Raw genomic sequence first — 24,323 nt, forward strand, 5'->3', positions numbered from 1 at the left:
GATTATTGGACAGCACCATTCTGATGAAGGTTCATGGACTGTGAATGAAGTCCAGAGACACCTCCCTTCTCTCTATATTTAGGAACACATGCATGTCTTGGTTCGAGGTGATAATTATAGCAAAGGACATGGAGACTCTGAGGTTAGAATGCCTGCTAGAGACCGCCCTTGGACTCAGCAGTTTCTATTTAGGGAATTGGGGAGTTTGGGTGGTATTGAATGGGAATTCCAACGGAGTGGTGGAGTATCCCTGTGTTCATAGCTAATTAAGGCACTCACTGCCCCCTGAATGCCTTTACCACAGGTCCTCCATGTTCCTGAAAACAAGTGTGAGGTCGGCAGGCTTGTCACCATGAAATGAAATATATCTCTTGCTATTGTTACACACAATCCATGCATCATCCCTCAAAGCCTTTTATCACACTCCCACTAGTCCAGGTCACTTTTATAAAGAACTGTAGATCAAGTTCTGCATTCTGGAAAAAAAAACCTCATATTATTCAAATACCATGAGGAAATCTTAGTCCTTGTCATCCTAGTGTTGTGCTGACAGTGAGCAATACGTGTATATACCCCATTAGAAACAAAGTAGAAAAAAAAAAAAAGAAACAAAGTAGAAATGCAAGAAAGGAAACCATCAGTTTCCAGCTTGATTCCAAAGTACTTGGATGATTGTCCTGTTGTTTCAGGCTGGAACCCAAAGAACTGACATTGAGTCAAATGTATTAGCACCAAGCTCCCGCATGAGTGCTGATGTCATACGTCTGTGGGGGACCCATACTGCTGACCCCATCCTAGTCATTTCACTGACAAGTAGCATTACAAACTCAAATGCAGGAGAGGAAGTTAAAAAAATAAATAAAACTACAATATGATCCAGCATTCTTTTTTTTTTTTTTTTAATTTTCTGGTTTTTTGAGACAGAGTTTCTCTGTGTAGCCTTGGTTGGTCTGGACTCTCTTGGTTGACCAGACTGACCTTGAAGTCACAGAGATCTGCCTACCTCTGCCTCTCAAGTGCTGGGATTAAAGGTGTGTACCACCACACTTGGCTCTATTTCTTATTACATGGCCACTGGACTTAAAAAACTAGCATCTCAAAGAGAAATATGCATGTCTGTGAATATCTAGCAATAGATGCCCAGTATTTATTATAATAGAATGTTATCCAGGCCTACATAAGAAAAAAATCTATCATTTGCAACAAGATAGATGCGTCTTGGAAGACCAGTGTGAAATAATCCATATACAGAGAGACAAACATCACTTATATGTGGAAACTAAAAAACATAATGCACAGAAACTGAGTAGAATAGTGTTTTCCAGGGTCACAAGGCTAGGCAAAAACAAAAACAAAAACAAAAACATAATTATTTCAGCTATGAGATGAATCATCTTAAGTGTTCTAATGTATAACATAATATGTTACCCACTCATAGCTTGGTAAAATAGTAGATCTTAAGTGTTCTCATCATACACAATGGTAATTATCCCAGATGACATCAATATTAATCATGACAATTATTTTGCTTATCTAAATACATCAAACCACCACGTTATATATTTTAAGTTTAAATAAATTCCACTTGTCAATGGGACCTCTACAAAACTAAAGTCTTTTCTTTTTTATTTTTATACACTATATATTTTGACCATGTCCTTTCCCTCCTCCAACTTCTCCAAGATCCTCCCCACCTCCGTAACAACCCAACGACATAACCCTTCCCTCTTTAGAAAAAATCAAATCAAAACAAAACAACACAACACACACCATCACCACCATCACCATCACCACAACAACTACAAAATACTACAGAGTCCATCCTGTGTTGGCCAGCTACTCCTGAGTGCAAGGTCTCTCCTAGAGTGTAGCTGATAGACCCGCTGAGGATCCCTTTTCAGGATCAACTGCAAATAGCTTCCTAGTTAGAGGTGGGGCTTTGTGCCCATTTCCCACCCTTCATGCTGCTGTCTGACAACTCCATACACGAATGCATGGTTTTCTGATCACCTCCCCCTGTATCTCTCTCCCGGGTCTATTGATCTTCGTCCTCCCTGGCACCACTCATCACCCTTTTTCTAGTTCTATGACTTTTGACTTAGTTTTTTTTATAAATTTAGTTTAACCAGGGACATCAGTGCGACCACTGGATCAGAGCTGTCCGCTGGAGTTTGCGGGGGGCGGGGAGCTGTGTGTGTGTCATCAAGCTTGAAATTTTTTAAAAATAAAAACAAAATAAGGTTGAAATCCAGGTCGGACAGTACAATGTTAGTCTAGCCGTGTTATATATTAGTTCTTGACTATCTATACTAGTTATTTCTAAATCGTTTCTTAGGGCAAAGGGAAAAAAGTTTCCTCTTTTTTTGTGAATAAGCTTGTTTCATCAACACTTAACAAAGTTAAACCGCTTATTGTTTTTAGAATTGTTAGTCTACAACAGTAAGAGGAGGAACATATATAATTTAAATGCAACATTATTTGGTTCCTTTGTTCAGTTAATTACATCTCACAAATTTATTTGCCTGTCTATTCCCTTTACTGGTACCACAGTATCTTTATAATTGCAACAGCACAGAATGATGTGGCATTTGGAAGAGCAGGCCTTTATTTTTATTTCAAAATCGTTTATGTCACATGTTGTTTCTTACATATGATTTTCAGAATCATTGCCAGTAATAAAAATGAAATTGCAACTGAAAGCACACCAAGAATAAATTCATTTGGGAAAAAACTGACATGCAAAACACTGACTCTTCTTGGGAAAATTCTGCCTTCTCTAATATACTTGAAATCACAGAGTTTGATATATCGAGTGCTAGCTTTCTCTGCATGCTTGTTTTGATTCCGTTGTTTTTCAGTGCTCTTTTCTGGTCCAGTGATTTCAGGTTGGTTTTTTTAACGTGTGTGTGTGTGTGTGTGTGTGTGTGTGTGTGTGTGTGTGTAGTGTCTCAGCATTATGGGTGCTGAAAGGTTGGAGATCTCTGTCTATGACTGACCTGCTGTGGGCTTGGAAGGATAGATTTTACTAAAATTTTGGAACAGGAAACTAATATGTAAGCACCAGCGTTTGATAAGCTCATGAAGTAAATATATCATAAAGAGACATTTCATGGCTCAACCTGGCAGCTCAGAGAAGAGGAAAGGCCTTTCCTTCCTAACCACAGCTCCAGAGACCACCAGGAAACAAAGCGCCTGGGCCCTGTCTCCCTGGGGTGGAGCCTCCCACTTACATGAAGTGCTGCTGTTGGGCTCGGGAGTTGGATGAACTCTGATTTTCCTTTAATTATATGGTCTATGATGCTGTTGTCAGAAGTTCTGTCTTTTAAGCATTCCCTAATTTTACAGTTTGGGACTTTGCTAAAATATTTAAGTAGTTTTTACCTTTTATATGAGTTATATTTTAATCAGAGGCTAATGATTTCCCAGACGAGATGTACAATGGCTTCTTTCACAGTTCTCGAGTTGCCTCTGGGCACCTGACTGAGATGCATCCCCAGATTGTGTTCAAAGTCCATTCATCTGCTAAGCATGTGCCTATTAGTTACCATGTGCCGGATACAGGACTGTAGCAAGCTCTCATAATTTGGCTTGTACAAGTTTACATCAAAGAACATCAATGGTTGGAGAGATGACAGGGAGAATCGTGCCTGCCATGAAGCCTGGAGCCCTGACTTCAGGTCTCTAGCACTTACAGGCCACCAGGGTGATGGACATCTGCAATCCTGGTGTTGTGAGGGAGGAGGCAGGGTGCGGAGACAGATTCTTGGATCTTGCCCACCAGCCAGTGAACTTCAGGTTCAGTGAGAAGTGTGGTTTTGAAAAAAATAAGGTGGTCATCCATAGAGGAAGATACCCAATGTTGACCTCTGGTTTACACACACACACACACACACACACACACACACACACACACACATGCACACACACATGCACACGCACATACACACACATGCACCCGTGTGTGCGTGCACACACACATGCACATACACATGCACATACACACACACACGCATGCACGCACACATACTTACATACACATACACACACATACACATACACACGCACACACCTATGCACACACCTATGCACACATACACATGCACACACACACATACACACACACACACACACACACACACACACACACACACACATTTTAAAGGGATATTTAGAAACTTATCTGTTGTGTAGTGAAACCTGACGCCAGAACATGGAGCGTCGGATAAAGGTGTAAACACACCCTCAGGACTTCCGCTGGGCAGGATCCCCCTTCCGTAGCCTGAATCTAGGCATCTGGGAAGTGATTTATTTTTTATAGTTGCATAATCAAATGGTCATATCCCACCTCTACTCCAGAACTCTAACTCCAATGAGCACAAATAAAGTGAAAGTGTTAGTTCATAAGTTAATTATTGATGCTATTCCGTTTTCAAATTCTAAGTGCTGGGAGGTTAGAGAGTCTCCACACACAGTTTATGACTCCTAGACTTCTACCCGCTGTGTTTAGGAACGTTGTTCAGCCTGCACTCTCTGTGAGAGACATGACACGTCCCCCACAGCAGAGAGCTGAAGGAGGCGTTGTGGAGAGCGATACTACGCGGCTTCTGAGGGCTTCTGAGGTATCAGAAATAGAAGACACTTTAAAAGGGAAGTAAGGTCTACTCCAGCTGACGCTGGGCCCACAATACAGGCAGCACTAGGGTAACGGGAGGTGAGCTCGCGGGCAGAGGTTGCTGTTCAGCTTGCTTCCCAGTTACGTATTTTGAACTCTTCCAGGATGGAGATACATATTATAAATATCAGTCTCTTCTCATAACACTCCTACATAGGCAGTCTCCTACAGTCCTCAGCACTGTTGCTTTTGGAGTGCTTTGTCCCTTAGTAGTCATAATGTTGGGTAGCATTCGATGAATTTTTGTAACAACTAAGTTCTACGCAAAGCTCTTTGCTTGGGGCTCATACAGCGTTATCCTGTACTAAGAGACTGGGGTGAAGGAACGAAGGCATGAAATCCGCTTTCATCTTCTGGCACCTATGTGGTGCTTCAGTGGCGGGTCGCCTCCCCCAGGAGAACAGCTTCACAGTTCCTGACCTGAGCAAACCAATTTTTATCCTTTATATGAATAATCCCATTTGATTGCCACAGCCTGCCTAAAAGATAGGTGACATGTCCTAACACTGTGACCATTTTCCAGGGAGGAGAGGGAAAATTACATTAAATTTATGCACAGTCATCTAGCTAATGAGAGGACCAGCTATGATTTCAACCCAGACAGAGTTAAGCAACATGCTAGAAGTTCTCAGGAGAGGGGACGTGTGGGGACAGACAGTTGGCATGATCTACAAGGAGCCTTTCTGCTCCTAGTAAAGCCAGAGATGCTGTATCTTCCCACAGGGCTGAGTGGCAGCCTCACTGACTGGAGGCAGAGGCACACTCGGAGCTGTCCCTGTGCCTAGCAAGTTTGGTGGTGATGGTTATTTCTCCCAGTGACTCGAGCCACTCAAGTAGCAGAACTAAGAAGGTGTCAGTTCTGTGTTAGAGAACCTTAGTATGTAACACATCTTAGGGCGTTAACTTTTTTAGTTAACGTAGTTAAATTTTGTTTCCCTCTCTGAACAGGCAGGTGTACAAGACTCTGGAGCAAGAGGGAAGGATGGGTAAAATGAAGGGGCCTCGCCCTCAGGGATCGTGTTTTCATTGCTTGCTGGGTGAGAGCCAGCAATTTTCCTTTCCTTTCTTTTTCTTTTTCTTTTTCCTATTTTTTTTTAAAGACAGATTTTCTCTGTGTATCCTTGGCTGTCCTAGACTCACTTTGTAGAACAGGCTGGACTCGAACTCATGGAGATCCACTTGCTTCTGCCCCCTCAAACACTGGGATTTCAGGTGTGCACCACCGCACATGGCAAGCCAAGAATTTTCTACACAACTCATGAACTCAAAACTGCTGTGAAGATAGACTATATTAAAAACAAAAGCCTCTTTGAGAAATGACTCAAACAAGGCTGTTAGAGTGACACAGGATCAGACTGGAAGCCAACAGCTACCCACTCTGAGTTTAACGTTGTTAGCACTCCTCTCCACCTGAATGCTGTGCCTCAAAAGTTGCTACACAGCTTCATTTACAAGAAGAAATTATTTAAGAGAAATAAACAAGCCAGCTTATATTCTTAACCTAACTTTAATCTTTACCTAATTTTTAAACCTTGCTTAAATTGATTATAGATGTTAAGATAAATCTACCTCTTGCTCAACAGTGGGTCATACTTAAATATTAAAGTATGTTCTATCTTTATTGAAAAAGAAACTTTGTGTCACAATGACTCACTCTGTATAGTCATTTTTTTAAATAAGAATAACCCCCATAGGTTTGTAGATCTGAATATTTGGGCCCTAGTTGGTGAAACTGTTTGGGAAGGATTAGTAGGTGTGGTCTTGTTGGAAGAGGTGGGGGAGGGCTTTGATGCCATTTCCAGTTAGCTCTCTCTGTCTCATGCTTATTGGTTAGACGTAAACTCTTAGCTCCAGCTCCCGTGCCATGCCTGCCCATCTGCTGCCATGCTCCCTACCATGGTGGTCATAGACTAACCTCTGAAACTGTAAGCCTGAAGTAAATTCTTTCTTCTGTAAGTTACCTTGGTCATCGTCTCTTCACTGCAATAGAAAAGTAACTAAGACACTGAAATTCTATTCTTCAGAATAAGTCAAGATACCGGCTGCACTGAGGTTCATGGGAGAGGGTTGTCTCAGGCTGCAGCCCACTGCCTCGGGCTGCACCTTCTGTTGCTCCTAACATTCACTCTAGGTTCTAAGTCACCTGTCACTTGGGTCCCAGGCCCTTCTTGTCACTTTACCATTCCTGTCTGTACAAGTCTTTTTGTTCCATTAAGACAAGACTGTCTTAGTCACTGTTCTATTGCTGTAAAGAGAAACCATGACCAAGGCCACTAGTCCAAGAGAAGGCAATTAACTGAGGGCTTGCTTACAGTCTCAGAGGTTTAGTGCGTTATTATGGTGGGGAGCATGGCGGCACACATGGTTCTAGAGCAGTGACTGAGAGCTAACTTCTGATCTGTTGGCAGAGAGGGAGGTCCAGACACAGTTGGCCTGGTGTGGGCTTTTGAAACCTCAAAGCTCCACCTCCAGTGACACACTTCCTTCTGTAAGCCACACCCACACCAACAAGGCCACATCTCATCCTTCTCAAATAGAGCCACTCCCCAGTCACTAAAAATTTAAATGTATAAGCCTATATGCGTCATTTTCATACAAGCTACCACAATGACTCAGCTTAAGTCTCCTTCTTTTTCCAAGATTCTTCTCCTCCTGCTAGAACCCATCTCCTTCTTCCTTCATTTCCATACGATGCCTCACTAGTCCTCAAGAGTAATTATTTACGTCCCTGTAACAGGTTTTATTGTGAACATTTTGAAGACAGGGAGGGTGACACTTTTTTTTTTTTAACAGTGTGGACATTTGCCAATTATGAATTTAACTAAAGGGCAGGGTCCGAACAACAGCGAGAGGGACTTCCTGCTCCACCGTGCATTTTACACCGTTTACTTCAACTAATATTGAAATAGGAGAAAATAAGCTAAGAATCTTAAACCAAATCCACAAAGCATTCCATAGCAAAGTCAACTTGGTTTTAAATAAGAAGTTAGTGAATAATTGACTTAATTTGTAAGATTTTCCCCCATAATTAACTGTGTTCACAGAAGCTAATGGGATTTCTATAGATATGTGAATCCCATAGGATCAGGTAGATTTCAAATGTGCTCTCAGTTGAGTTTTAACTTTCATTTTAACCATAATTGCCTACTGAGTTGTCAGACAAGAGTCAGGCAGAGATTAAATAAAAGGAGAAAAGTAGAAAAACTACTCAGGTATTTATGTGATTATTCACAATTTATTTTGCATAAACAAAAACTGGTAATGACAAAGAATTCAGAAACAAACATGTAACTATTAGAAGTGAATACACAGCAATACAGAGATTAATGAGCACTACTTTAATAACAATCATAACAAAAAGATATTTAAGATATTCCAACTGAACTCTGAAATAGTTAAGGGAAAACAAAATACAAGTCAATAAAACATTTAAAAAGACAGCACAGTGTATTAAACACACACACACACACACACACACACACACACACACACACACTTGAGAAAGGCCTCAAAAGGTATAGCTAGAGACCCTAGACAAAGAAGATGTTAAAATAACAAGCAAGAATTTAGACATATATCAAGGAAATATGCCTGAACTAAAAGAAGATTTAAATGTAAACTGAAGAGAAGCTACACAAGCCAGGGGACGTCATAGTAGCTGTCAGTGCAGAGGCATGAACTAGCAATACCAGTGGATTTTGAAGAAACAAGAACATGTGAGTTAAAAAATTCTTTGATCTGATATGGAGAGATTTATTGAAGAAGCATGGGGAGAGAAAGAAGTGGGGGTGCCCCAGAGGGACAGAGAGAAAGACAGAGAAATAGGTAAAGTTAGAGAGAGAGAGAGAGAGAGAGAGAGAGAGAGAGAGAGAGAGAGAGAGAGAGAAAGGAAGAGGGATCCAAGAGAGCTGAGTTCAGATTTTTTTTAAAAAAATCTAATCATTTATAAGAAGAAACATGGCTCCATGTAACAGGTCTCCAAAGCTATGACTTCTAAATACTCAAACTTGACACAGTTGGTCTGTTTTCCACTCAGTTATAGGAAGAGTCCCACAACACTTTAGAAAATTGCCAGAGACTGACTCATAAAGACAGAAATTGTGAGAAATGGATTAGTGGAGACCAGTGGAAGCGTCCCACTGTAGGATTAATTATTAAATACACACAGGGCTTGGGATTACCAAGTACAATGCTGATATCCTACACCCTGAAGTCAGAACTGAGTCTATTAATATACTTTAGAGACAAGAGAGAAGTCATGTGGTCCCGGGTATCTCAGCTGGAGTAGTGAGGGTGAAAGCAGAGAGCCTGGGTGATGCAGCAAATACTGGAAGTCTGAGCATATTTACACAAAGGCAAATGCTGAGAAACACGAGCTTTTATTAAAAACAATAGAAGAGGAGATGCGGAGGAGACAAGAGGAAGGATATACTATATAAAATAAATCAGGGTGCTATAGAACAAAACTGGAAACCAAGGGAGATATATAGTAGAGTGACGTACTAAATTAAAAAATAAAAGTCAGCCCTCCTAAACACTTAATGAACTGCAAATAAAAATTGAGTGTATGAAGATATTTTTAAAATAACCGGAGTGTTGCTATATTGATCATATAAAATGCAAATGAACCTCACTGACTAAGAGAAAGATTAAAACGTGCACACTGGATGTTTTTCCTCTCTTCGTATTTTCTTTATTTGGTATCTTAGAAGCCAAAGGACATGCAAGATAACAGGATCACTATAAACCCCATGAAGAATTTAAGATTGAAAGAGTAAAGTAGATAAAGAAATAAGAATGCATCAAGGAAAATGAGATAGGAACCATTTCCACCTGTGAGTAGTGAATTTATTTCTCAAAAACATGTTACATGACATAAAATCTTTTATATGGAGTACAGGGATTGAGGGGAGAAATGTCGTACCGTAAGATCATGGGGGAGACAGGGTCAGTAAAATCGGTAGGTAGGACAAGACACTGGGAGGGAAGTCCTCAGACATGGGCAGTGGGTGCGCTGCTGCTGGACTGCTCCTGAGTGTACTAGGTAGGATCGTGCTAGGATGCCAGCAACAAGGGAAAGATGTTTCTGGAGTGTGGTCCACCCTCTCCCCCACATTATCACCTGGGAATTACTTAGAAATTCATCTTGAGGTCTTACCCTAGACTTCAAAACCCTGCTAAGCATCAGAAACTGGACTATGAGAGGTCCTTTGGGGCAGGTGATCATTCACGTTGGAAGAGCAATGTTTTGTAAGTTGTCTGGGTTGGTCAGTTACTTAGAAACAGTTTAAAGTGCTGAGAAACTGGGACAGAATAAGGAGAAGTATTAGACCATGTATCAAAAGCAGCTGGGACGTGCTAGCCAGTCTTACCTAAAGGAAACAAGAGGCAAAGCGACCTCGAGGGACATTTTGGGGGAAAAACTAGGAACAAGGAAAAAGAATGAATGCTGAAGTAATAATCAGTAGAGAGGGACTTGTTCCTTTTTTTTTTTTCACGAAATTTCAAAGTATAACTTTTATTTGTCATATCATCAAAGATTTATAAAAGTGGTTATTGAGTGAAATTCAGTAAAAATAATATGGTTGTTTGAATTTCCCTTCTCCTTGCCCCCTCCCAAACAAAGCAATGTAAGTGTTTTGCTGGTTTGCTGACTTAGTAAGATGTAACCATGCTAAAAAAAAATAATAATTTCAAACCTGGGGTGGAGGGAGAGGTGTGCAAGCACACTTCCTGGAGTACATGAGGAGACTTGAAGGCAGTTTCCTGTTCCAGTCAGCCTTACCTGGTCACCTCTTAGAGAGCCCATAGAGAGGACAGGACTACTCAAAAGAGGCAAGCCAAGGGGCCTCATGATGTGTCCAGCAGTAACAGTAGCCTGGAGAGGGATTTTAATTCAGAACATGGCTGTTCTGGCAAGAGATCTCATCCAAAGACCCAGGTCTGTGTGATCCCACTGGAACACAGATAAACCTTTAATCCCAGGAGACAGAGGCAAGCAGCTCTGTGAGTTCTGTCTAGGTAGTTCAGTTGAGTCAGTGAGTTGAGAGGGAGTTGATTTCCTGGTAGGTAGTGGAATTCAAAGGCAGTTATTATCAGGAGAGCTTTACAGAGAGTGGTTGAAGAGAGAAGAAGCTAGACACAGGTGAAGACAAAACAGGCCAGAGAATGAGAAAGAGCCAGAAGATTAGAACAGATTGCCAGAGTTAGTTTGAAGCCAAGCAGAGCAATATAGTGATAAACTGAGAGAGGCCAGATTGAATCAGTCAGCGTGGAGAGGAGTTTGAGTCACAACAGCTGACTTGAATTAACCAGGCAGAGTTCAGAAAGAACTAGAAAGGGTGAGCTTATTCAGCAGTAAGTGTTTCTCAGAAGCTAAAACATTCTAGGCCTAGAAAAGAGTTTATGGAGGCTAGAAGCCTCCAGGAAGAGGCCAAGGTTAGCGGACAAAGGCAGTAAGGCTTGGAGATGACAAATATATCTGGTGAATAAAAGTGACTTTAACAGCAGCCTCAGTGAAAGGACAAATTGAAAGCCACCAGGAGGGATAACATGGGATGACAGAGGGAAAAACCTTCTATACCTAAGAGCAGGCAAAGATTTAACCATATCCCATCATAATGCATTTTCCTTTAACAGAAACAAATTCTTTTTACTTTGTATTTCTAATTGTCTAAATCACTCCCTGAAGTCATTTTCACCAGGCTGTGCTTCCCGCCTGCATCTTTTTTCTGGTAACTTCCCAGGCAACCAGTTTAGTTTTGTTTGGTTTTCCTCCCAACGTTTCCTTAAAAGTCTCTTCGCTAGCCCCTCCCCCACCCCCATCCAGCACAGATTTGCTATGCTCTTAAGACATGATGCAATCCCATTTAAATTTCTGTCTCCAGTTCATTGGTGTTGAGTGGCTGGGAGCATTGCTGTCGCATCTCTTGCTTAGCTGGATTTTATTTTAATCATATACCCCTTTCTCCAGCCCAGTCTCGCTCAAGGTTCTCTTATTTCCCCCAGCTTCTTAAGTCAGTCTCACACATCCTCTATTAAAAATGTGTGTGACGTAACACACTTAAGCATCGCACAAGGCTGCATGAGCAAGGCTGCTGTAGTTACTTAGTTACTAGCTATGAATGTTTGAATGGCAGATGGACTCTGAGTTCATGCTACTTGGGATAGATGTTTTCCCCCCTACAATCAACACAATGCTGAGATATTTGGGGCCAGGTTCTTTAATGCTGTACTGATTATATTTCATCTCAAATGAATCTGCCAGAACACGTAAAAGAACTCACACACAGGCATGCACGAGCATACCACAACACACACACACACACACACACACACACACACACACACACACACACCAAACAAACAGCAAAGTCTTCCATCATCTAAGTGATATAAGATTGTTATTAACCTCTATCACCACCTGCTGGTCAAAAAGCTGTATGTCTTACGAATTAACTGGGAAAGGCAGAGGCAGTTTGGGATGTTTCCACTATTTCTGCATTACGGATTAGACTGTAGCATAGAAAAGGGAAAGTTGTTTAAATAAAAAGATTCCTAAGACTATTTCTTTCTGCATTATGAGTTACACATTCTGCATTGTGTAATATTTTATGCTGCAAACAAGGAAGTTCTCAGGCCTCAGAGCTATGCTGACTGTGAAATTTTAAGGCCGGTGGACAGGAGTGGGGCTGGGGGCAGGGAGCATATGATTAAAATATTTACCCTGGCTTTCAAAATATACAGAGTCGTATGAAAATTTCACCCTGTACCACTCTAAAAGACTTCATAATTTTAGGCAGAATTGGGGAGGTTTTGAAGTTTCTTTCCCCCAGTAGTTAATGAAGATGTTGTTGTCCATGGCACTGTCCTTGTTAACAGGGGTGTAAATTCTTAAAGCACGCATCACACTTTAAATTCATTCCTCCGTTATGCCACTGTACTGTTCTTTAAATGTCCTCAGCAGTGCTCATTGTAAACAAGACATTTTTGTTATTGTTTGCTTTTTTTTTCTGGTGGAAATTTTCCAAAGATGTAAGTGAAAAGTGGGAGGGTCAGGGTTAGTTGGAACAATGTTACAGCTGACGGTTTTGCATTTATCCAGAAGGTGCATTGGCCAAATGACTTTGGCCTTGAAGCTGCCCAGGGAACAGGACTTTCTGTCCTCAGCACTTGTGCTGTGACTGCTCCCTCTGGCTGCAGCATCCTTTAGCTAGTTCTGTGTGACAAGAATTCCTTACTCAGCTGCCTGTCACCACATAAACATCACCGCCTCACAAACATGCCTGCCCACTGTTCACTCCCTTTGAAAATGGTCACACTGGACGACTTTACTCATTCGTTGCTGTGCTGTTTCTTCTCTGCCTCGCCACCACAAAGCTTGGTGGTGACTGGCAGCTCCCTCACTGCTATCAGAGCCCTACTGTCCCTACACCTCTGAGTCTCTGTGACAGAATAAACTATCTGTACAACAGCCTGGCGAGTGATTAGTTTAGCCTTGCATTGTGTGATCACACTTCAACTCATTTGCAAAGTCCCATCTATGTATTAGTTATTCTGTGTCCATTTAGTCTTGTTTATGTCATTTAATTTACTATTTCATGTGAGATGAGAGAAATTAGTCAAATATGAAGTATTAACACTTGGGAAATATTTTTACTTTCTGCCATATTTAAACTTTATTCCTTATGCCTAACTTTATGGTTTTATTTATACTTTTAATATTAATATATTCACATATAATAATCTATTAATATATTCTTATCATTTACATTGACCATGCTTGTTTAGCAAAAATATTCTTGTCTTTTATACTGTTCTTTCTTGCTTCTAAATGAGGTTTGCAGAAGTGGACTGAGACAGCTTCCAGAGCAGGATGAGGTAGCCACAAATCTTTATTTGGTGCCCCATTGGATTTTCTCCCTCTATTTTCAGTGGACAATATATTTAAACTCAATATTTAACTTAATTTCCCTCCGGGTCAGAGTATTAGATGTTACCATCTTCATACTTTCTAGGAGTATCCATAGCAACATTGAGAAATGCTGGGGAAAGTGTAAATAGTTGGAAACAAGCCTGTTCCTGGACAAATGGTATAAGAGAGAGATAGATAATCTCCAAATGTCTGGGATTTTGTTATGTTTATTCTACTTTAATGACTCACTTGAACAGGGCTTTTTTCTTCCTTCCTCTTTCTTTCTTTCTTTCTTTCTTTCTTTCTTTCTTTCTTTCTTTCTTTCATCCTAGCTTTTGGAAAGGGATGCAAACTGTCTGGATTGGCATTATCATCGCCTTTGCTACACTCTATGAGAGATAAATGAGCGATGTCAAAGGAAGGAACTGTTGTCCCCTTGGGCAGGTTTTCAGGAATGACCTCACCTTTGCCAGGGAACTAAGGCACTTCCCTTCAGTTGTTTTCCTAGTTTTCCCTCAGTCAAGTCAGAGCCCTGGGGTCCAGGGCAAAGGTTTGACCACCTAATTTTGATAAGACGGAACCTCTCATAATAAAAGCCTCCATCACCAGAAGCAGGACGGAAGGCTCCAACTCTTTTTGGACAGGCCACATGGCCTGAAGAATAAATTCTGTAAGATGTGGCTCTGTAAGAGTTAGGCTCTAGCTCTCCCATCTCTAATCTCTCTCTAGCATTGACAAAATTTCCTAACAGCCATCTTTCCCAGCTTTGGAACATTAACTCCTCTGGTCCAAACATGCACCTCTACCACCTGAGAGCCCTGAACATTCTATCCTTACAATGTTTGTTAAAACATTCCTAGATCTCCTGATATCACAGATGCCATGTGATGTGTCCCTTTACAGTGAATCCTACTGTCACTAGCTTAGAATACCTTTAGCAAGCCTTCAGTCACAGCGCGCCCCTCTACAAAGGCTTGGTTTAGAAACCTACTTATTTTTGTACCACATGGAAGCGATCGGTTTTGTAGTACCTTATAGCCAGGATCAGCTACCCTCGGTGTCTTTAGCAAATATCGCTTGAATACTGTCTTTAGCAGACAACTGAATCCAAAGTTACAAAGAACACATGCATCTTTTATAAAGCCATGATTCCACATTCTACAACACATTCAACAACAGGCATTCTTAGGATCTGGAGGGACAGAGAACAGAGACTGTGACCTCATAAAACTCCCATTGGAACAAAACCTATGACTTCGTAACATTCCGTTCATCAGTCTCCTCAGGAGCAAACCAATGCATCAGATGGTTAATTCCACTTTATTGCTTGCATTTATGAGTATGTATTCACACAGGTAGAAAGCGTTTTTGTTTTCAATGACGCTCAGGCCTGCTTCCACCCTCATTTCTACAAGCTGAGGAAGTGGGGATAAAATATTAATCAAAGGCTAAGCAAAATCAAAGTCCCTGCAGTGACGACATTGGAGGTTTTCCCGTAATGTGGCGGTTTTCTTAACCTTTAGCCCTAACAGTGGGGCCAGTCAATCTCCGTAGCGCCCAAAGCCCAGCATAGAGCCCGGGAGCACGAGCTGCACATGCGCAAATCTTTCCATTCCAGATGGGCGGGAGTTATCTCCAGCTGGAGCCAAGTCGTTGCCTAGGTGACGCTGCGGCAGCCGCGTCCACGCTCGATTGAGCGGGACTGGGAAACGTTCCCAGAGGGCCGCGCGCGCTGCAGGCTCCGGTAGCTGTCATGGCGGGCTTGCTGAAGAAGGTGAGCGGACGGAGGCCGCTGTGGATGGGTTGTGGGTGGGCAGGGGGCAGCCGCGTCTGCCTCACCTGTGGGGGGACTGCTCCGCGGCTGTGGGAGGGGGCGGCGGCCGGGCTCGTGGCCAGCCAGCCGGCTGGAGACCGCGGCCCTCCGGCGGGGCGGCCCCCGGAGTGGCGGGGTGGCCTTTTCTGCGTGCGTTCACGCTTGGGCTTACGGCGTGGTCGTGTTTTGTTTCTGTACAGACTACTGGCCTTGTGGGACTGGCGGTGTGCGACACTCCACACGAGGTAAGCCCGGCTTCTGGGGTCTTTGCCAGCGTCCTTGCTCTTCTTGCAAGGTTAAAGCAAGGGCAGCAGGACACCCTCCTTTGATACTGCCTTTGCCATGACCTCTTTATTAAGACATTTTTCGTGATCTTTTTCTTGGCATTCTCGTGGCTTCCGTTGAACTACTCTCAGCTCCCTCCAAATAACAACATTTTAGTTTTCCATCCTTTCCCAGCCGTAAACATCTCTGCCTTGGTCTGTACACATGGCTTACCCCGTCACCCTAACAGTTGCCTTCTCCAGTGTCCCTGGGGTGGGGGTGGGGACGGGGAGGGGAGGCCATACAAACCTAAACAAAAATCCCGTAACTTCCCTCTCTCTTTAGCCGTTAAACCATTTCTCTCCTTCCTTTATACATACGTAACTCGAAAGAGTTGTCAATACCCACTGTCTCCAGCGTCTCGCTGCTCCGTGAATGTACTTTAGTCGGACCTGGTCTGAACGGTTCTTTTTCGCTGTTACCTGTGATGCTAAGTGTTCTAGTCAGCACACATTTCCCTTAACCGTATCAAGAGTGGCGTTGAAGACAACACGTTTATTTATTTGTGTGTATGCCAGTCAGAAAACAACTCTCTGAAATTGGATTTCCTCTTTCCCCGTGTCGGTCCTGGGGATATAACTCTGGTTATCCGGCCAGTGGCAAGCACCTTTACCCTTGCGCCATACAGCGACCCGAGAGCAGGATATATATATATTTGACATTAACTACTTTGTTTACTGGGTGTCGAGGCTTCTCAGCTGGTTTGGTTTGGTTTTGTTGTTTATTGCTTTTTTCCTGATCCTCTGCCTTCCTCAGTTGTTCATTTTCCCACTTTCCTACTTTGTTGTTGTAGTCAAGACGAAGTTCTTAGTTTTTAAATTTAGGTTTGCTCTCATGGAGTGGAGACAACCTAATGATTTCAAACACTGTAAACAGTTAGTTTTTATATTTCCATACCAAGTACTGACCTCTCCTTTTATAGTCACATATATGCACATATATACACACACGTATGCTCCTAGTGAACAGTTGCACTTACCTGTCAGACAGGTAGCTACATTTAACATACCCACTAAGGTTTCCCATTTGAAGTGATACTGCATTGCTTTCGGTATCTCACACCTCACTTGCTACTTGAGTAAATCTTCTGGATTCTGCGCCCAGAATATATCTAGATTTTGTACCTACCTTACCATCTCCTTTGCTAGGGCTATTTTCTTTTTCTGTCACTGTCCTCACTCCTGTGATAAGTACATTTCTTCAGTAACTCCTTTTCCTTGTGCACCTCACCCCTAACCCCCTTCCCACCCGCCAGGTGATTTGCCTAAATGTGTTACTTTTTTTTTTTTTTTTAACCCTCCAGTGGTTTTATCTTAGGGCCTTTCAGGGCTTCTCCAGATGAGTGTGTAGTAGACCACATTCTGCCGACAAGTCTTGTCCACCCAGGTTTCACAGAGATGAAACTTTATTGTGTGTTCGCCGCTGAAATCTGACTAGTACACGGTGTGTAGTCGGGTCATAGTGAGTGGGCCTCTGGTATTCTTCATGAGTTTGTACTTCAGACTTGTGGAGAGCAGGACTCACAGTTTTCTATTTCTAAATATTCTTCCTCTATGGTTTATATTTCCCTTGATGGCATATGAATCTTTCTGCTCCCAGCTCAAGTTTGGATGTTGTTATGGTATTGAAACACTTCACCTTCACAGTTATTCTAGTGATGGATTGTGCTGAATCTCTCTGTGACAAGTTCCAGTTTGACCTCTTCATCTTCCTTCAGTTACTACTGCAGGTTAAGCCCTTGTTCTTGTTTAAACTATTGCAACAGCTTTATTATTGGCCTTGCTGATTTTGTTTCTTTCGTTCCTTTAACTCATGACTTAAACATAGACCTAACTGCACTTTAAAAAAAAAAAAGCCTTTTAGTTCCCCCCACAAAAAGACCCAAGTGCTTAGACTTGGGATATAGCATCAGACATAACTATCATCGTAGTATTCAGTCAGTGTGGAAATTAGTACTGGTCTCCAGCCTTTTTCACAGTATTGTGTTCCATACCTCATAGCCCATATGCATTTCAAGCACGCAGCAGCCACATTTGACTAGTGGCTACTTACTGCCCAGCTCAGCTATGGAGTAATATACTTTTTCCTTAATGTTCTGGTGTTTTTGTCATCTAGTCCTCTAATACTTCATATGTCAACTGCTTCTTCCAACATCTTCAAGTTCCCAACTCCTGTTATCTCTCAGGCTCATCTCAGATGCATCCTTTTTATGAACTGTTTGCTGCTGGAGTGATTCTTCCTCATAGGATGCTAGTTCTGCGAGTGAGACAACATGTGGCTGGTGCTGCTCTGATCCAGCATCCTATAAAGTATTGTGTGCATTTCATTGATGAAGAGCGAGGGCTTCTGGGTAGAAGCAGCTTGTGTGGGCAGCTGGGCAGTGGAGCCTGTGAATGCAGGTAGTCGGCTCTTACTGTTGGTTAGCAGCACCTCTCTGCTCTGTGTCTTACCCTGGCCTGCCGTAAGTGGTTTTGTGTTTTATGATGCCTATCATCTTTTCCTTCTTTTTTTTTTTCCATATAGTTTCTTATATATAGGAAGAGTGGAATCCATGTCCAGTCTGTCTTTATATACAAAGAACACATTATATTTTACATGGCAGCACTGAAGAATTCATGGTTACTGAAAAAGAAAAGTGTTCTTTACAAGAGGAAGTTGCTTGTGGTTGCTGAACTGTGCAGGGATGGGCTGGGCGTGTCTGGTGTGCGAGGACTGCTCTGGTCACGCCCGTGTTCTGGTGTAACCATGAGCAGTCTCTTCTCAGTCTGGATAATAAGTTAGACAGCCACCTTTTTACAGCATTCTTTTCATTGTCCTGGGCTGATCATTCTGACTCTCATCTGGATTTCTATAACACCTGCTTTCTTTTTTATCCTGAAAGATAAAAAAATTGTTTTCAATTTGTTTGATATTTGTATGTATGAGTGTTTTGCCTGCATGTATGTATACACACCATTGTATGCCTGGTCCCAGTGAAGAGGGTGTCATAGCCCCCAGGACTAGGGTTACAGATGTTGTAAGCTGCCATGTGGATGCTGGGAATAGAACCCAGGTCCCCTAGAAGGGCAACCAAGGCTCTTAAGCACTGAGCCATCTCTTTTTTTTTTTTTAAAGATTTATTTATTTTATCATTATTTATATAGTTGTATGTACACCTGCATGCAAGAAGAGGACACCAGATCACATTATAGATGTTTGTGAGCCACCATGTGGTTGCTGGGAATTGAACTCAGGACCTTTGGAAGAGCCACCAGTGCTCTTAACCTCTGAGCTATCTCTCCAGGCCCACTGAGCCATCTCTTGACCCCCTTCCTCCAATCTTTTTAAAAAACTCAAGACTTGAATCAGATTGAAATAATAAAGTATTTTATTAAAAATTAATATATTATATTCATAAATTTGAGAGGATAAGAGTTAAAAGGATGTCAAAATGAAGAGTTTAAATCAGATCACATTCTTTCAAAATTCTTTGAAAAAAAATTCAACTTACCAAACTTAAATCTTAGAAACTATGTAAATGCTGTGTGAGCCTTTGGATATCTATCTGGCACTATCTCAGAAAACTGGGAATAGAGCTTCCTGAAGACCCAGCTATTCCACTCCTTAGAATATACGCAGAAGATGCTCCACCACACAACAAGGACATATGCCCAACCATGTTCATAGTGGCCTTATTCATAATAGCCAGAACATGGAAACAGCCTAAGTGTCCCTCAGTAGAAGAATGGATAAAGAAAATGTGGTACATTTACACTATGAAATACTGCTCAGCTATTAAAAACAAGGAATTTCCAAAATTTGTGGACAAATGGATTGAACTAGAAATGATCATAATGAGTGAGTTAACTCAGAAGCAGAAAGAGTCAAATGGTATATACTCACTTATATCTGGACACTAGCCCAAGGGACAGGTCTCATGAAAGTCTTCACTTACCAGGAAAGTAGGATAGAGATAAGGACATCATATTGGGACTCTAGCTGGGAGAAGTATGGGAAAATGGGGAAATAGAAGGATCCAGAGGGTCCTAGAGACCTACAAGAAGAACACTATGATGGGCGGATCTGAGCCCAGGGGTCCTGCTCAAACTACGGCACCAGCCAAGGACAATACATGCAGTAAACTTCAAACCCCTACCCAGATCTAGCCAATGGACAGGACATTCTTCACAGGTGAGTGGAGAGTGGGGTCTGACTTTCACATGAACTTTGGTGCCTCATATTTGACCACGTCCCCTGGATGGGGAGACCTGGTGGCACTCAGAGGAAGGACAGCAGGTTACCAAGAAGAGACTTGATACCCTATGAGCATATACAGAGGGAGGAAGTCCCCCTCAGTCACAGTCATAGAGGAGGGGAATAGGATAAAAATGGGAGGGAGGAACAAGAGGATACAAGGGATGGGATAACAATTGAGATGTAATATGAATGAATTAATTAAAAAATTGTGATACAAAAAAAAATGCTGCATGGGCGTGTCAGCTAGCTGTAATTCCAGCGTTCGGAAGGCAAAGGTGGGATCTTCAGAGTGAGCTCTATCTTGTCAGTCCTGCCCACTGCCCCTGAGTTCCAGCAGGAGACCATCCTCAATGGATAACGTGGAAGCATGAAGGTAGATTGCCAGCATCAGCCTGGGTTCTCCACACACATCCATACACACCTGCATGCTTACACATGGAAACATGCATGCATATGTACATACATAGCATACCATGTTATCCAAAGTCTCTTAATTACGGTCTGCTTTAAGATCAAAACCACAATTTTTCATACAGGAAGAATTTTCCTATCTGTATACCACTGTTCCTTAGGTTATAAAGAGTGAGATTGAACATACATATGAATTTCAGTAAAGCACAGTTTAAAACTGTGAATCCTCTTTCAGTTTTTCCTGTGAAATAGTTAAAAGTGTTGTGTGTGATCTTGCGTGGTGTCTGCAGTTACTGAGTTGTGTACGGCTTGTCTTTGCAGAGGCTCACAATATTGTATACAAAGATTCTTGATCTCCTGAAGCACTTCCCTCAGCATGCCGCCTACAGAAAGTACACAGAGCAGATCACCAGTGAGAAGCTGGACATGGTCAAAGCGGTGAGTGCCTGTCAGCCGGCTTCGGTTGGCTTTGCACATCCAGCAGGACTCTTAAGGAGTGTTTCAGTTGTTTGTTTAGCTCTCAATTTCCTTTAGTGCTGTTCTTGTATTTTTCCCTCCTTTGCATTCAGCAAACATACGCTTTGACTGGTTACTATGTGTGGAGCACTGGGAAGGGACAGGAGTAAGCTCAGGCCCATGCCCCGAGGTGACACTGCAGGTCCTGCTTGCCAGTGACCTTGATCTCTGATGGCAGCACAGAAGAGCTGAAGCACAGCAGGAGGACCGTGTGCTGCTGAGGCTACAGGAAACTGTCAAAACAGTTATTTTTATAAGTACTTTGTCCTGGGCCTGGTGGTGCAGGCCTGTAGTTCCCAGCTTCTAGGGAGGCTGAGGCAGGGGGATTACAAATCTGCCGTGGACTACAGAGGAAGCTCAAAGTGAGCCGGGGTAAGTTTGTGAAGCTTTGTTTCAAAATCAAAAGCCAGATCTGTGGCCCAGGGGTGGAAATCATCGCACGTGTGAGCCCTGGGTTCAGCCACCAACACCAGCGACACCCGAGCACTTTGTTGTATAGGAAGAGAGTCTCATTTGATTCTCTGACCTACCCAAAGCTGCAGTGACAGTGTCAACACTGAAACTGAATACTCTGTCCCTAGAAATCTGTATGTCAAAGCTGTAATACATAGTATTGCCTGACTTAGAAATAAGCCAGTGGGAATAAGGGTGGAGCACTAATTCCATAAGGATTAGCATACATAGAAAGTAGGAAAGAGAAAATAGATTTCCAGTGCTTGCCCCTTGCGCGTGAGTGCCCAGCAAAGAAAGGAAGCGGGAGCATATAGCAGTGTGCAAGCTGGGTGTGACTTCAGGGGAAAACACCCTCACTAGATTCAGTTGTGTTGTCACCTTGATTTTGGACTTCTGGCCTCTATAAGAACTATAAGAAAAGTGTGTGAGAGAGAGTGTGTGTGTGTGTGTGTGTGTGTGTGTGTGTGTGTGTGTGTTGCTCAGGATTGAGCCTAGGCCCTTACACAAGGGAGGCAAGCACACCGTCTGGATCCCAACCCCTCCTTCTACTTTCTATTTTGACACAGGGTTTCACTTAACTGCCGAGGATGGACTTGAACTTACTTTGTATATGGCTCAGGCATGCCTAGAACTTGTAACTCTCCTGCCTCAGTACCCAGAATTGGTGAGATTACACATCTGGATCACCAGGCTCAGCTGAAATTTCTGATGTTTAATCCAGTCATTCTGTGTATTTTGTTGTAGTGGCACATGGAGCCTTTTACATCTTTAGATCCAGTGCCTGGTGCGAGGGCAGTGAGAGCAATGACATTTTGCTTAGAACTTGTCAAACTGTGCCTAAGTTTTCACCTCTGTAGTTATTTCACAGACCTTGAAGAATTCAAAGCTGTTCATCCAGGCACAAGTGACAACAGCATAGAAATTATTGCTGGGTCAGTCAGTGAGATCTCATCCTCATAGGTCTACAGCAGTTTGGGTTTTAACTTTGACTCTTAGCTTGCCCAGTCTCACAGTAACTTACAAACTGTCTTTGAAGGAGTTTAACAGTAACTTGATTCACTCAAGGAAAAGGAACGCTCACTTTGACTGGTGGGTTTGGAGGTAGGGTTGTGATGGGAGCTACAGTCTCGCAGGTTCATTTTGCCTTGGTCTGGAAGGTCTAACTTTCGTTTGTCTTCTTACTCCCCTGTCATTTCCTTTGGGCCTCACACGTCAGCAGCTTAGAGTTGCTGGGGTTCTGTGGATCCCTGCACTTTCATTTTTGTGGTCACTTCATTTTTTTTCTCTTGAATGCCCCTTACCTTGTAGACTGGTTTGAATATGTTCGCTCCGAAATCCAGGTGCTCTGGGGTGTAGCTTAGCAGGTGCACATCGCCTCACATGCAGGGGCCTGGCTTTCTCTCCCACACTATCAGAGGCGAAGAGCTGCTACTAACACTTGTCATTTCATTTATGAGTATGACTGTCTTATTTACGCACATGCATAAATTACAGTTCCTGGCTTTCAAGAAGCTCAGCCTATTAGAAAAGGATTTCCTTGGTTATTCTAGGTACCATATTAGCAATTTTCTTAAAGAGTAATATACATTAAAGTTATGCAGAAATTATAAGTGTAAGGCTTGATGGATTTTCAGAATTAACACATTCTAATTAATACCAGACAAAAAAAAGTGACATTTCCACAACATCAAAACACTTCCTCTAAGATATTACCTTCCTAATAGTAGCTACTATTTTGAATTTTTCTCCTATTTTAAATTCTTAGGAATGGAATAATTTTCATATACTATGAAAATTCATGAAATATGTGGTATACTCAGGTCTGTTTTTTTGTACTTAATCAAACATTTGAGAAAATCACCTGAGTTATTGCATATAGTTATAATTTGTCTCTCATGACCTTATAGTATTATAATGGATCAGTTCTTTTGATGGTGGTAATTTAGGTTATTTCTAGCTTGGGGCTGTAATTTGTGGCTGCTATGATATATTATTTATTCATTATTTAGTATATACCCAGAAGAGTTCTTTGGTCATATGATAGCATTTACTGTTAATTCTTTTATAAGTATAGAAAATATTTACATAAAATTAAATAAATACAATTATTAGTTAATTCATTAAATAGATTAAATAAATAAAATATTTAAAAATCTATTTTAGTAAGTCTAAATTGTGCATCATATATCTTACCTTTGCTAAGTATGTCAATATTTAGTAGTTCTTAATATTTAGACAAAAGTAATGGAATAGCAGAGAAGTGAAATGGATTTCCATCAAATTTTGGTAAATTAAGACCATGGTGAGTGAAAAAATGATTTGTTGTAGGAGCTTTTATATATGGCTTTTTTGTTTTAACATGTAGGATATTAAAATATTCAGATATTATGCTCCTGTATTTAACTTTTTTCCTTTTCTCCTTGAAATTGTAGGAGCCAGATGTTAAAAAATTAGAAGACTTGCTTCAGGGTGGTGAAGTGGAAGAGGTGATTCTTCAGGTAAAGAACCCTGAGCACCTAGTGCTGCTCCTGACTTGCACCCTGGCTGAGTGAGGCCCAGGCTGACATTGGAGAGCAGCTGATGGGCATGGAGGACAGGCTTTACATCCTCAGAGCTTGTGAGTTCTAATTCCTGCAGACCCCGAGCTGAGAAGTCAGGTATTTATTTGATGGTAGAATATGTCATGACTTTGGAACCCTGACTATGAAAGTCTGAGTTCTAGTCGTTAACTTCCAGGCAGTACTCTGAAAAGACATCTTGAATAATCAATTGAATGATCTTATTTTCAAATTTTGTTTTATTAATAGGCTGAAAATGAACTAAGTCTGGCAAGGAAAATGCTGCAGTGGAAGCCGTGGGAGCCGCTGGTGGAAGAGCCTCCTGCTGACCAGTGGAAGTGGCCCATATGATCAGTGTCTGATGGCTGATGCAAATTTAATGTGCAATTAAATTTTATGCGCTAAACTGTGTCCATGTTATTGACA

At 41.9% G+C, this 24,323-nt stretch overlaps 2 protein-coding genes across 4 annotated transcripts in view; one reads left to right on the forward strand and one right to left on the reverse strand.

Annotated features, from left to right (window-relative positions):
• ASB15 (ankyrin repeat and SOCS box containing 15) overlaps positions 1 to 14,751 on the reverse strand; it is a 45,323-nt gene extending 30,572 nt beyond the window's left edge. Inside the window, exon 1 of one of the 3 annotated variants that reach the window (XM_084785385.1) lies at positions 14,618 to 14,751. The gene's annotated coding sequence lies outside the window, so the exon portion shown is untranslated. Of the gene's footprint in view, positions 1 to 13,835; positions 14,003 to 14,050; positions 14,131 to 14,617 lie in introns of those variants that run through there. The other 2 variants (XM_084785387.1, XM_084785386.1) reach the window with 2 other exon arrangements.
• A 455-nt stretch (positions 14,752 to 15,206) lies between these two features.
• Positions 15,207 to 24,303, forward strand: NDUFA5 (NADH:ubiquinone oxidoreductase subunit A5). Its single transcript, XM_084785388.1, has 5 exons — positions 15,207 to 15,360; positions 15,600 to 15,644; positions 20,692 to 20,808; positions 23,772 to 23,837; positions 24,147 to 24,303. Exons 1-5 carry the CDS (start codon positions 15,340 to 15,342, stop codon positions 24,246 to 24,248), a joined length of 351 nt encoding a protein of 116 aa, XP_084641514.1. The 5' UTR covers positions 15,207 to 15,339; the 3' UTR covers positions 24,249 to 24,303.
• Positions 24,304 to 24,323: the final 20 nt, after the last annotated feature.

This window comes from Acomys minous (genome assembly GCF_964271855.1).
Source record: "Acomys minous genome assembly, chromosome: 6".
In the NCBI taxonomy this organism is placed as follows: Eukaryota; Metazoa; Chordata; class Mammalia; order Rodentia; family Muridae; genus Acomys; species Acomys minous.

Coding starts and splice junctions, on each gene's coding strand:
- NDUFA5 (XM_084785388.1), top strand. CDS start 15,340: ATGGCGGGCTTGCTGAAGAAG. Junction 20,809..23,771: donor AGCTGGACATGGTCAAAGCG/GTGAGTGCCTGT, acceptor TTGAAATTGTAG/GAGCCAGATGTTAAAAAATT. Junction 23,838..24,146: donor TGGAAGAGGTGATTCTTCAG/GTAAAGAACCCT, acceptor TTTTATTAATAG/GCTGAAAATGAACTAAGTCT.